The following is a 13,601-nucleotide window of genomic DNA, read 5'->3' on the forward strand; positions in this document are numbered from 1 at the left end:
TGTTACGCCACTTCCGGCAGGGCGCGGGTGCCGCGGCCCCTTTAAGGCCGGAGCCGCCCAGGGCTGCGCCGAGCCGGGCCGGGGGCCGGGCCGGGCCCCGTCATGGTGGTGCTGAAGGGCCGCGAGGCCCGGGCCGGGGAGGCGGCGGAGCCGTTCCTGTGAGTGCCCGGGGCATCCCGCCGCTCTGGGGGGCGCCCTGCTACGTCACGGGGATTCCCCACCCGCGGGGGTTCTGTCGCTTACGTCACGGGGTTCCCTCCCCCTGTGTCCCGCAGGGTTATGCCATGCTGCCTGCTTCGCTCCCCTTGGGGGGTGCTAATTACCCCCTGGGCGCAGAGTGGGGCGGATCGGCCCAGTGCTGGGGGCGGTGACTGGACTGACCCTTGCAGCCCTGCGGCCCTCCGCTCCTCGGTGCCCTTGGAGCACTAGCCTGGCTCGGCGGGGCAAACCTGCCCGGGCTGCCCTGGACCCTTTGCCCAGCCTGGGCCGGCCTGCTTGGAGCTGCCGAGCCCCCTGCGAGCTCTCGGCCCGCGGCTGACATAGCGGGTGCTCAGACCCCGCGCAGCCTCCTTACGGAGGGAGGCCTGTGGGCTTCTGCGGCTAGCTTTCCCCACCCCTGCTGCGGGTCGGGGCTGCAGCCCCGGGTCCGCAGGCTCCTCTACTGCGTGTTCGGGTCCGAGGGAACGGGCGCGCTTTCCCCAGACCCCGGCCCTGCTGGAGCGGGGTCCCCCGAAGCTGGCTAATGCCCAAAGCCTGGGAGACCGGGGGAGTCTTGTCCATGTCAGGGCTGCCAGGCGGGAGCAGCACCACAACTGACTGGCTCCATCGCTCCTAGTAGCATCCCTCTGGCAAAGGCTTCCCCTCTGCTGGCTCCAGCTCCCTGCAAGGGAGTAAATCTACTTGCAAAGTAGATGGGCAGTGGGGTGGAAAGGGGCTGTGCGTGGAGATCTGCTTATAAGCAGGATGTTGGGACCTGCGTGGCTACCTGCAGCTTAAATAAAACCAATGCTCTTACGCTACGTGTGACGTGCATCTGAGTCCTGGGCCAGCCCTTCTGTCCGTGGCATCTCCGGCATGGGAGAAGCAGACTTGATGGCTGCTCAGTAGAGCAGCTGGGGGGTGGGTCTCAAACTGGGAGCCCCGAAATGATCTATAGGGGGTTAACTATCAACTTCATGACTAGTTGGGAGTGCTGTAACTTGGTATCACGGGCACGGAAGAGACCGAACCTGAGCGGGGTGACTCAACCGGTGCTTCTTCTGTGAGACCTTCCGCCTTTTGTTTCCTGTTGGCATCGGGCTGGGAGGTGTTGGGTGTCCACGGGCGAGGGGGTTGGGGCTGGGATAAGTGGGTAATGATTCTTTGCACAGAGCATGCATCACGAGTCCTGTCATCCAAAGTCAGCGAGTGCTTGATGGAGCTAAGGTCATGTCATTAGCCCTGCTGGGTAGATGGGCAAGCTTGGGGAGGGCACAGTGGCTGGGCAACTTCGATACTGGGGGAGTTGCCATGTCACACCACACGTGCGGTCAACTTGCAGGTTACGGGTTGCTTGCAGGCTGTGGGCTGGGGACCCCATGCAAAAGGTACCTTACCGTGGTATCTCTCTGGGACTTGTGCTTTAAAACCTTGTGGTCCTTTGGCTCCCAAAGAGCAGGATTCCCGTGCGTTTCAAACGGCCGCAGCCCTGCCGGTGTGCCTGTTGCGGTAGCATGGCTGAGGGCTTTCTCCAGAGCTGCTGTGGGAAGCCTAACTCTGCAAAGCCAGCTGCTAATCTTCGGGGGGATTCCTGCCACTCACTGGCATGTCCCGTTGATGAAGTGGCAAATGCTAGAAGTGGTTTAGAGATCTCTGTAGGAAAACTGGCTGAGCTGTTAGTTTGTTTGGGGCCTGGAGAGGAGGGGGAGGCACTTTATTTGTTGCAATGATGCAGAAATCTGCCAAGTGCAGATCACAAGGCGTGTGGCTTGCTTACCTGTGGGCTCTAGCTGTTTTTTTATTTTAGGTGGCTGGAGAGGGTTGGGCTGCTCATTGCATTGCTGGATAGGAGCTTCAGAGCAGCAACTTCAATGCACGTGCTTTAACTTTGTCTCTGCTTCCAGAGGATATTGGTAATAACCGGGGAGGCAGTGAAGGGAGCCTGAATTGCTGTTGGAGCAAAAAGCAGGTTAGGGGGAGAGCTTGCGTTCCCCAGGGAGCATGCTGGGATTCAGCCCTGAGCAGTGAAGACCTTCCCTGGGGCATACTGACGGCATTGAAGCTGTGCCTGTAGACAAGAGCTTCCAAGCCGAGGCTGTTCTGTCCCTGGCTGCACGCGCTGTGTGACTGAGCTCCTTGTGGGTGTGGGTAGCCGGGTGGGGGAGAACTGGCCAGGCTGGAAAGCCAGTGGCCCAGGAAAGCCCAGCTCAGCTGTTGCCAGGAAGAGCATAACCTTGCTCCAAGGAACCTGCCAGCAGTTGCACCCCGGCCTGTGCTGCTAGTTGAGCGCCACGCTGAACTAGCTGCACAGCCTGTAAGGGGATCTGGCCTGCCTGGCATGATTTGCACAGAGCTGTCTGGGACTTGACCTTCAGTGCCTGGATGGGTGCCAAGCCTCGGTGCTCTTTACAGATAGGCACGGTTCTGAGGTCACCACATCTTGTGAGTCTCCAAGATTGTGAAACACAACCCTTGCCCTGCCAGCTCTCAACCCGCAGGGGAGGAACCCAGATCTCGCTAGGCGTCCTGGGACCCAGCAGGATTTCGGCAAGGCATCAGGCCTGCAGCCTGCTTCAGCTGTAATGTAACTAGTATCCATGCTGTTTGGTGGGATGCTTTACGCTGTCTATCACACCACAAGCCCGTAGTGGAGGGGCTGTGGCTTGTAGGTGGGGAAACTGAGGCACTGGAAGAGAGATGAGGTGCACCAAGTCAGCCAGCGAGTTGTTGGCAGAGCTGCAATCGGAGCTCGCGCCTCCCAAGTCCCAGTCCAGTGTCTTGGCCGCTGGAGAAACCGAGTGGGTACAAACTCGAGTACCTGATGCATCCCATGCCCTTCTGGGCTGACGCCTCGTGTCTCCCTTGCCTTGGACTCGAGTGCATCACAACCTGTCTGGTGATCCACTCTCTAAGTGCCTTCCCCGAGAAGGCTGCTCTGAGTACTGGGATCCAGGAGTGCCAGTGCACGTGTGATCTGCTCATCCCAGCTTCAGGAAAGATGACAAATGGATAGTCTCCACCGGCACCGTGGTTAGCGTACAGACACGGGATGATAAATTCAGGGTTAAGGTCATGGCGCAAGATGGATCAAATGCAGCAGCGTCTGGGAGCGCTCCCTGGCTGGTGAAACCTGCCTGCTGGTTTAATAGCCCTCTTTGCAGCAGAGGCTAGACAGGGAAACGTCCTTCCCATCATCTTCACCACCCTGCTGTACTCTGGGGAGCTGTGACTGCCTGGAAATCCCTTTGGGTCAGAATCATTTAATGCATACATTGCCTTGCCTTCCTCCCCTTTCCCGTCGGATGAATCCATGCCAATACAATGGGCCCCTTGGCTACCAGGATGGGTTTAGGAAGCCAGCTGTCCATCGTGAACCTGCAGCTGGCTGAGACATCGGGATGAAGCCAGTGACCTCCGCACGCTTCTACACCAGATGCCCAAGTGATGTGAAGTGGAAAAGGCACCAGGGGGCTGGTTTCTAACCACCCTTGAACCCAAACTGGGCTCCGTGCTGTTCTCCCACGCATGCCTTCTTGTGGGGCCGCCTCTGCCAGCCCCCTCCCCGGCTGGGAGGCTTTGGCCACAGAAGCTCTATCCCTGCTGCTGCCTATTTCAGCTGGGTGGGTGGAAATGCGGCACTGAAGCAAAACAATAATCTGTCTGATGCCCCGTGTGGGTGTGCTGCCATCTCACGGCGTGGCCCTACTGTCTTCCAGATGCTGGGGACAGCTGTGCCAGTGCTCCTCCCTACATGGGGTCTAGTGGGCTGCAGGGGGGCGCAGGGTGGGCGGGCAGGTTTCTGTGGCTATGGGTTGGGGATGGTGTGACCCAGCTCTGTGCTGGAGCAGGGGGGTGCGCCGTGCATGTCTCTTGGGCAGCTGTCTCCTTGCTGTCTCCTATCACTGCTGAGTCTCGCGGACACCGTGCGCTAGTCAGGAGGGGAGATTGATGACCTGGGTGGATGCACTGGGGCTGGCTGGCCAGCTCGGGGGGGCAAGGGCAGTGAAGACTGGCTCTGGAAGCTGGCAACTGAAGCCGAAGCCCAGGAGACTTCTGATTAGCACGTTGTGCCGCTTTCTTTCTTAATACCAAATGGAAAATTGAGCGAAGCTCCCTGGTGTCTGCAGGGACTGCCCATCAAACCAGCCCCTTGTTCCTGTCGCTAACCAGGCTCCAGCTGTGCGGATCCTGACACGGCGCTGCAAGGGGAAGCGCGGATGGATGAGACGCTTTGGGAGAGTGAGTCTTGCCCTCTGGAAAAGAAGCGATCGAAGGTTCGGTGCATTCCTCTAAGGGCTCGCCAGGTTTAGCTTAGGAGGCAGCTGCGCCAGGCCTGCCTTGTTTCTCATGTCGGACTCCGAATAGATGCTATTAAGATGCAGCAAAGGAGCTGCAGTCTGGGTATGCGCGCAGGCCGTAGGTTATCTTCCATGGGTGCCTTCACCAAGGCAGTGCTGTTCATCGGTGCGCGGCCCGGAGGATTGTACGTCCAGCCGGGCACAAGCAGCAAGTGAATAGGTCGTTTATATTAGCCAGCAGACTTGCTCTGATGATCAAGGCTGGTGAAATGAGCCCATCGGGCATCTCGGCCTGGCTTGCAGCTCGAGTGGTGCTTGCAAGTAATGCCACTTATGTAACGGCGGGGGGGTGGGAGGTTTCTGAACCTGTGAAATGAAGGCTGCGCTTGGGCAGTGATTGAGGTTATCAACTCTGGCTGCTGCCTCGTGGGCGGCTGATGGACGAAGGAGTGCAGGGTAGCCCGGCAGGCGTGTCGCTCCATGTCTGGCTCTCCAGATGTCTCAGAGCCAGGGTTGGGCTTTGGAGGGCAGTTGGAGATAACCACCTGTCCGCACCAGGCATGTGGTTATCCTGGCTCCTGTGCCCCCCCACAGAGCCCAGCTGATCTGCTCGGTCCTGATCTGCTCCCCCGCTGGGCCTGTCCAGCTTCCCTGGGGCATCGCGGCCCTGACTTATCCTCCCCGCTCCTTTGCTCTTCCAGCCGTAGCCCCCCAGAACCTCCCAGCTGCGCCAGGCCCGGGTACAGCCGGGGTCCCAGAGCTGGCGCTCCCCCATCAGCGCATTGTGTGTGTGTGTCCCCCGCAGACGGATCGAGGACTGCCTGCCCCCGCTGGAGAGCTTGCCCGCCAAGAGGTTCTCCCCCTCCAAGCGCAAGCAGCACTACATCAACCAGGCCATCCGCAACTCCGACCTCATCCCCAAGGCCAAGGGGCGTAAGAGCCTCCAGCGTCTGGAGAACAGTAAGGAGACGGCACGCGCGGGCACCGCTTCCCTCAGCCCCCCGGGGCCTGGCCACGCCGCTCGCCGGGGCAGCGTTGCCCAGGAGAGCCGGGCTGCTGGCACCTGGCCCCGAGCTCGCCCGTGCTGCGTAGCCGGGTGTTGATAAAGCAGCTGGAAGAGAGGCCACGTCACGGTGACTGTGCAGAGCTCTCTGCAGAGTGGCCCAGACAATGTTTTAAAGGCCCGGGTGGCTCTCCCCCGGGGCGCCTGACTCCAGTCCTCCAAAGCTTGCCCACGGAGGCTTGGGTTGAGTCTTGAAGGAGGGAATTGGGATGTCTGGGCTATAAACGGGGGATGGGGGAGCTCCCTATGTGACCCAGGCTGCCCTGTGAGATGCCCGTGAGAGCAGGGGGACGGAGAAATCCCCGCTCGACTCCAGTGCAGGGCCTGGCTCCTGGCTGCCCCGTCCCTGCTGTCTCCCCTGTATCGCAGCCCCTGCAGGCCTGGCCCCGCGCCCCTCACAGGCTTGGCTTTCTCCCAGCCCGGTACCTGATGACCCTTCTGGAGCGAGACGAGTGTGGCACCGACGAGGGGGACCTGGCTTACCCGGCCGCCCCCAGCATCTTCACCGAGGCCTGCAACAATGAGACCTACGTGGAGGTAGGGGGCTCGGCCTCGCCGATGGCCTGGGGCCACTGCTTGCTGCAGGCTCACTCCGTTTTTGGCAGAAGGGCTCCCGTTCTGGTCCTGCTCCGTACCGGCAGCTCTGTCCTTCGGCCAAAGGGCTCTAGGACCTTGACTGATCTCATGGGGAGGAAGTGATGTGATTAATCCTGGCGGGGGTCCACTCCATAGGGCAAGAGTCAGAGCCTCCAACTTGCTTTGTGGGGGGATCCTTTTTAAACCATCCAGCCCTAGCACAACTGGGGGGACACGGCACCGATATCAAAGTGCCTGATCCTACAGCGTCTTGCTTCTTGCCTCTTCTCTCGGTGGGGAGACTGGGTCTGTACTGGAGTCGATGTGGGTGTTCATAGGTGTTGATCAACCCATGCCGAGCCGGCCTGGTCCCCTCCGTTCCCAGCTCTGGGGTGTCTGGGCTGCTGGGGCCAGCTTGTCCCATGTAGGAGGCTCCAGGGATGGAGCAGGGAGGCACTGATTGAGCCACGTTGGGAGCGGAGGCTGAGCAGGGTCCCAAGAATTGACAGGGCCCAGGGCTGGCACGCAGCGGCTGCAGCTACATGATGCTTCCTTTGTCAGATCTGGAACGACTTCATGAACCGGTCGGGCGAGGAGCAGGAGAGGGTCCTGCTCTACCTGGAGGGAGAGGCCAAGAAGAAGCACAAGAGGAAGCTGCCCATTAAAGCGGAGGATGAGTGGAAAGGTACGGGGCTGGGGGAAGCCTGCCAGGACCCTCTGGGGTCAGGCTAGGAGCTACCTGCTCTAGCCTGACCTGGCCACGAGGGAGATCGGGGGGGTTCCCCATCTGCTGTGGGTCCCCCAGTGAGCCGAGGTCCGTGCCGGCGGCCTGTAGGGAGGACTTGGGGATAAGGCTGCCGCTTCTGCTGCAGCGGTAGAAGGAAGCCAGCTCCGATCTCCCCTGCTCTGGGCAGAGGGCAACTATCATGGCAGTGCCCTCTGGGGGGGACACTTCATGCCCTCTGCATGTGAAGAAGGGGAAACAGCTGAGCCAGACGGAAGTGTCTGGGTCTGAGACACGGTCTCTGCTGCTCGGTTTTTTTTGGATGGAGACGTCAGTCTCGTCCACGGGCGTGATGTGCCCGAGACGCAGCTGTGGTGGGGCAGGCTGCTCCCGGAGCTCTGACATGCACGTCCTGCCCCGTCTGCGTTGCAGAGCACCCCGCCTACACGCCCCAGGAGTGCTTCCAGCGCATCAGCCGCCGGCTCCGCTCCACGCTGAAGCGAGGCAGGATCCCGCTGGTGAGAGCCCAGGCGGCGGGGGGCTGGGGACCGTTCCTGGGCTGAGCAGTGGCTCTGACTTGCTGGGGAGCCGGGGCTCCTGCCTTTTCACCAGCCCCCCCCGACCCTTAAGGTACCTGCCTCTCTTCTGCAGGGGACCCTGGAGGGCCTGGAGGAGGAGCTCCTGGGTTTTTTCTCTGTCACCCCCCAATCCGTGTACACCGCGATGATGGACAACAGGTAGATGGTGCTGGGAGGCTGCTCTTGTTCTGGAGGACGGAGAGAGCTGTGCAGGGGGTTTTGCAGGTGGCTTCTTTCAGGCTGGGTGTTCCTGACCCATCAAAGGCCCCGGGGAGACGGGCCAAAGGGCTGCAGTGGGGAGCGGGCCGTGTCTATCTGGCCCACTCCTGGCACCTTCTGGACTGGAGGGGGCTGGCTCTGCCCTGCTGCTGGCTAGAGAGCATCGCCCCAGGGCCCCAAGAGCAACAGGAACCGGCTGCCCCCGTGGCTTGTCCACCCTGCTGGGTGCCACATGCCATGAAGTTTCTCCCCCGGGGCTCGCAGCGGTGGAAGGAGGGAGGCGCAGGGGCCTGGGGAAGAGGCAGAGCTAGAAAACCTCCTGTGATCTCACCCCACTACTTCTGGATCTCTCTCTTTCTCTCCACCCTCCAGCTTTGAGCGGCTGCTGCTCCACGCGCTCTGCCAGTACATGGACCTCGTCTCTGCCAGTGAGAGCCCGCAGATTTATTTATCTTTCTTCCTCCCCATTCCCAGCTTTCCTCCTCTTCCGCAGCCCTTGGCCTCGGGTGCTGGGCCATGTAGCCAAGCAAGGCTTCAAATCCAGGCGGCCTCGGCCCCTGGCTGCGCTGGGGGCAGCGACGGGCCTTGGGGGGGCTGTGTCTGTTGGCTCCAGGGCTTCGTTGCCTCCCGTCACGTGGTGTGTGCAGGCCCTGGTTTGTATTGGGCTGCCTCCGTCCTGCGCTTCCAGACATCCAGCCCCTGACACGAGCAGGCGGGTTCAGCAGGGAGCCTGCAGTCGTGCCTTGGTGCTCCCTGCCTTGCTCTGAGCTGTGCGTCCCCGTCAGCTCCACTCCCACCCCTCTCCTTACTGCAGTGTGATGCAGAGGCAGGGAAATGATGCAGTGCAGTGCAGTGCAGCTGGGCTGGAGACCACAGCTTTCCAGGGAGGCGGGTGGCAAGTCTGGGGAGGAATCTGTGCGCCAGCGTGCTATAGCCAGGAGGCTGCCAGCTCTGCTGTGTGCGTAGCTTGGTCCTTTCTGCCTGCTGGTTCATTAGCAGGTGGGTGTGAAAATGCCAGTGAAGCGTTAATGGCTCAGGGCTGGGCAGCGGGGAGCTGGCAGGGGCCCAGAGCAGGAGAGGAGGGCACATGGAGCGTGCTGTCTGCTGTCAGCGCCGGCTCCAGCAGATCTCATGGATGGAGGACTGTATCTTAGCGGGCGTGAGCCCCTGGAAGATGGCAGCCCGGAGGTGGGGGCAGCTGTGGCCCAGAGCAGCGGGTCTTGGCTTGTCTAGGCGTGGATGTCACTTCTGGTCCAAACCCGACCTTTCATTTGGACGCCTTTTTCTCCCTGCATAGCCTCTCCTTCCCCACGCCCTGATGAGCTCCACGCTGCCTCTGTCCGCGTCCCTGCAGGGTTTGGCTGCGTTTCTTTGGGGCACGGGCGGTGACGGCAGCACGGCCTGGCTCTAACCGCAGCTCTCCTCCTCCGTCTCAGGTTCTGACTTCAAGGGGAAACGCCAAATGAAAGTGAGCAACAAGCACCGTGTCTTCCTGCCGCCAGAGCTCCTGCTCTCGGCCTACCTGGAGCAGATGAGCTGATACGCCGCGGGCCCCCCGCCCCTCCTGCTCCGCGTGCCGACGGCTGCTCCGACCCCGCTGCCTGCCCCCCTTGTGCGGTGGCCCAGCCAGTGGGCGGCTTTGCGTGGAGCGGGGTTCAGTCTGCAACGTGTGCCCTGCTTCAAGGCATGAAATCTCTTCCCTCCCCCATCCCTGGAGCTCTGCAGGGATCTCCCAAAACTCCTGTCTCTCCCCCGGGCGGCACAAACTTCCCCCAGGGTCTCTAGCTGGCTCTTTCCTCCCTTCCGGGACAGAGCCTGTCCCTTCTTGGTCTGCATTAAGGAAGGCACCAGCTCCTTTCTTTGCGAAAGCCCTGACATCTCTGTCCCCGTGGTGGGGCCGCCTCCCAGCTGTGTGCAGGTACCAGCCCCTGTGGGCTGCAACCTCTCCTGATGTCTAGGCTGGGGGGAGCAGGGAGAGGTGCTGTCTTGTGGGTCAGTCTCGTTCACGCCAGTGCTTCATTTCTGGGGCTCATTTGGGCTGTTAAAAGCCCCTTGGAGGCTGCAGCAGCCTTACTCTGGCTTAGCCCCCTGCACCAGCTGCCCTAAGTGCTTTAGGTATTTAAAGTGATCTCCATAGGATACAAAACTCCTGGGCTCTTCTCTTCTCTGCCCAGGAGAGGCCAGATCGCTGTCCTGTAGTGGAGGTGAGCCGCAAAGGCCGGATAATTCTACCTTTAGATCATCCCCCTTGTGATCACGGGGACTCCAGGGCCTTGACCTGCTGTGCAGACCTCGCCGCACGCATATGGCCAGCCCCTGCACCTGCTGTGGATGCTCCCCATCGTCCTGGCTAGGTGGAAGCATTTCTATGTATAGCCCAGCTGGCTCTAAAAATAGGCACGGCGATTCCAGGCCCCTGCTCGTGCCAGGGGAGCTGCTGCCAGGGGGAATCTGCCCCGGTAACTCTTAACGCCCATCACGCAGCTCCTCTTGCCTCTCCGCCCCGCCGAGCTCTGCAGCTGCAGCTGGGCAGCTCGGGGCCCAAAACCTAAGCCCATGCTTGAAGCTTCAAACCTGGGCTTAAGTGCTGGGCTGCAGCTGTGGGGTGGTTCTTCTCCAAGGATTTCTCTCCTACATTTACATTTTGCAAATACTGAGGGGATGTCCCTGCATCCATGATGCTGTCTGGGACGGGGCAGCTTTGAGACCCTGTGATTTTATTTTTTTGTGCCTCTTTTCCCTATCCCAGGGCAAGCACTTCTAAAGCCAGAACAGCCCTGGGGACCATCTCTGCCGGGTGGGGGCCCTGTAGGAAACCTGTGCCCCGGCATTTGCCTCCCCGTGCCCGTCCAGAGCCAAACACTTGCCTCTTAAGGGTCTGGGTCTTGCTGTAGCCAAATGGCCCCGAGCACTGCCTTCATCCAGCTAAAGGCTCCTCTCTGGGGTAGGTCCCAAGGGAAGGGGGTCTGTTTTAGCTCTCGTGGCAGCTCTGAGGGGACAGGCTGGGTGTTGGCACCAGCCCTGTCCTGTAGCTTCTCCCTGCAGCCTGGCACCGAAGCTGGGCTGCAGCAGCTGAAGCTTCAACACAGAGAGCAGCAAGATCTAATGCCAAGGCCTGGCGTTCTCCGCAGGGCAGGGCTCCAACCCTTTTTAAATGTAAGATAGCGTGTCCTTTTTTTATACATATTTGTGTGTGTGTGTGTGTGTGTGTGTGATTTAACTCAGGCCCCCGGCTGCCCCGCTGCTCCCAAGGTGGCTGGAGCTCAATGTTGAACTTTCCCACCCTGGGCAGCCAGGAGTGCCAGGGCAGGGGGAGTGTTTCGTGCCGTGGCGCTGTGTGAAATGGGCTTGGTTTCCAGTGCCGTAGGGCCACAGTCTGTGCTGCCTGTGGGTTTTAACACATACGCTCTATGGGGTTTTTTTGTGTGTGTCTGTATCTGCCATGTATCAAGGGCTTCTCTTCCGTGTATATAGCAGCTGGTTTTGAAAGGGACTCGCGGGGTTCGGGGTGCTGCTGCCTTGCACTTGTGTGTGTCACTGCTCACAGCTGTACAAAAGCCTCGTGCATGCCTGGGCCGGGGGGAGCTGGGGTGGGTTGAGGAGGGGGTTCGTGGTGCTTCTCAGGCTGGGTGACCGGTGGGGTTTGCTGCTCTGCCTTTGCTAGGCTCACTCCTGATTCACCCTAGTTGTGAGCAGGAGGGGGGAGAGCAGTGTCACACTTAACCACCACGGCCTCGAGGGCCGGGGGCAAGGAGGAGCTGCTCCTCCAGCGGTGGGGAGCAAATCGGGCCCTTTTATAGCATCTTCTGCTCCGATCTAATCCTCCTGAAGGCCCAGCTCCCCCATGGGTCCCCATCACTGGTGCCTCCGCCTTCCACCTCTGCCAAGTGACCTGTGTGGCCCCACCAGCGTCCCGTGCAGCCGAGCGCGCGCTGGGGCCTGCAGCCTGCGGCCGGCGGTTGTGTCGTTGCTTCAGGAGCGTGTCGTAAAGATTTCCTTCCTCTTAAATGTGTTCAATGCCCCGACTCCAGCCCTGGCTCTTGCCTCTGCTCCTTGTGATGGTTGCTGTGGGGGCTGGTCTTGGGAAGGCGAGGACACGTACAGAGGTGGAAGGCGTCTGCACGAGAACAATAAACCATGGTGCTCCGGCCTGCCTGTGTCCGCGTCTCTTTTGGGGGCAAAGCTCTCGGTGTCTGTCTGCGGGGGGCTTCCAGCAGGAGGCTTTGGGGGGCGATGGGGGCAGTCCAGCGGTGCAGCCCTCACTCGAAGCACCGCATTGAAGCATCTCCTCCCTTGCAGGTCCGCATCCCAAATGCTGCCATGGCCTGATTCTTCCTCCTCTTTTTTTAAAAAAAAGACAAGACAAGGACTCTGCTCCTGAATTTCAGGGCAATATTTCCTTGTTTTTTTTCTTCCTCCAAGCAGTTGAGCTAAGGTGCCACTCTTAGGACCTTGCTGCTTGAACGCTGCACGTGGGGGGGGGAAGAAACAGCAGCAAAGTGGGCTTCTCAGCTGGGCAGGGGCCGTGCACTGCTCTCCCTGCTGCTAGGCCTGCTTTGGGGGGCAGGAGCGCGGTTCGGTTTCCAATGAGGAGTGAGGCCACCTGGGTGCAGCGCTGAGGCTCGGAGGCAGGGAGAGCTTGGGGTGGAGGAGAGGGGCCCCGCTCCTCGCAGCCCTGGACCCCAGTTCTTGCCTTGTCCGCTGGCCGCTCTCCTGCCTCCCAAACTCCGGATGCTTCAGACACTCCCAGATCCAAGCCCTGCAGACCTTGGAGGTCAGATGTCCCCTTGTCTTGTTTGCCACCAGCCAAAAGGCCCACAGAGCAAGCTGGGAAACCCAAAAGTGATCCTGCCCCACCTCGTGAACTGCATCGCTGAGACCCTTGCGGCTGGAGGCAGCCAGAGACTCTCGCGGGGACGGGCAAGGGCCAGGCCTCACCGCTGCCTGCACCAGGGCGCTCGAAACCAAGGGGAAGGGGAAGTAAGTGCCACCGGGGCTGGCAGCATCTCCCCTGCCAGGGCCGGGGGTCTGCGGGAGGCTTCCCGCCCTGCAATTATTTTTCAGTAAGAGGCTGCGCGAGAGCCGGGTGCGCGTGGGCAGGAGACGGCCGCTCTCCAGCACATCTTAAGGGGCACTTGAGACCGCAATGAGCATTTTGGTGCCCGACCGCCTCTCCAGCTTCAGCCTGTGCCAACGGGAAACCTCATGTGGAAGAGGCAGGACGCAGATGTGGAGGGGACAGGGGGCTGTGGGTGGGGGGTGCCTAATGCCCCCAGGCTCCAGCCGGCTTGGATGGGAGACCCCCAAGCAAACAGACGTGATGCAGGGGGCAGCGCCCTGGGCCTGCCAGCTGCACCCGCGAGCATGCCAGGCGCCTGCTGGGCTGAGATGGGCACAGCGGCACGTACCCTTCCTCTGTGAGGGCCTCCAGGGGAGAAGAAACGGAGCTCTCCATGCCCTCCACCTGTTTTCCCCGCGGGTGGTACGGCTCCGGGCCTCGCAAAGGCGCGCACAGGAGCCCCTGCCCCGTGCCCCTTCCTGCCAGCCGGGGCAGGGGCTGGGTGGACTTGCCCTCCCAGGGGGGCCGTGGGAAGCCCAGGGCAGTTTGCTAGGCTGTGCACTGGACGGGGCTACTGGGGTTTGCTGGGAGGGGGCGTGTCCTTCCAGCCCCCAAATGGCCAAGGGGCTCCGGCTGAGGGTCCCGCAGCGGCTGCAAGGCGGCAAAACTGTGGGCCCGAGGGAGCAAAATATGGAACGCTTCACGAATTTGCGTGTCATCCTTGCGCAGGGGCCATGCTAATCTTCTCTGTATCGTTCCAATTTTAGTATATGTGCTGCCGAAGCGAGCACGAATGCGCTTTTCCTCAGATTACTATTTATACCTCATAGATATTAAATTCTTTCAGGTCAGGGCGATTAATTATAGCTCTTTACGGAGTATGACT

General features: G+C 60.8%; 1 protein-coding gene and 1 non-coding gene across 3 annotated transcripts; one reads left to right on the forward strand and one right to left on the reverse strand.

Moving 5' to 3' along the window:
* The first annotated feature begins 17 nt into the window (after nucleotides 1-17).
* Nucleotides 18-9,336, forward strand: R3HDM4 (R3H domain containing 4). 2 transcript variants are annotated; one of them, XM_090027656.1, is made up of 9 exons: nucleotides 29-158; nucleotides 4,369-4,472; nucleotides 5,302-5,456; nucleotides 5,978-6,096; nucleotides 6,697-6,820; nucleotides 7,292-7,377; nucleotides 7,511-7,596; nucleotides 8,029-8,084; nucleotides 9,093-9,336. In XM_090027656.1, exons 2-9 carry the CDS (start codon nucleotides 4,420-4,422, stop codon nucleotides 9,194-9,196), a joined length of 783 nt encoding a protein of 260 aa, XP_089883782.1. In that variant the 5' UTR covers nucleotides 29-158; nucleotides 4,369-4,419; the 3' UTR covers nucleotides 9,197-9,336. The 2 variants fall into 2 exon arrangements, with proteins under 2 accessions (XP_089883781.1, XP_089883782.1); XM_090027655.1 differs by lacking the exon at nucleotides 4,369-4,472 and having other exon boundaries at nucleotides 18-158.
* Nucleotides 9,337-13,399: 4,063 nt separating this feature from the next.
* LOC149853162 (U6 spliceosomal RNA) lies at nucleotides 13,400-13,506 on the reverse strand. The gene has a single exon (XR_016439225.1). It is a non-coding gene; the product is annotated as a U6 spliceosomal RNA (small nuclear RNA).
* Between the last annotated feature and the right edge of the window lie 95 nt (nucleotides 13,507-13,601).

This window comes from Crocodylus siamensis, chromosome 14, assembly GCF_052110815.1.
Source record: "Crocodylus siamensis isolate JL-2025a chromosome 14, ASM5211081v1, whole genome shotgun sequence".
NCBI lineage: Eukaryota > Metazoa > Chordata > Crocodylia > Crocodylidae > Crocodylus > Crocodylus siamensis.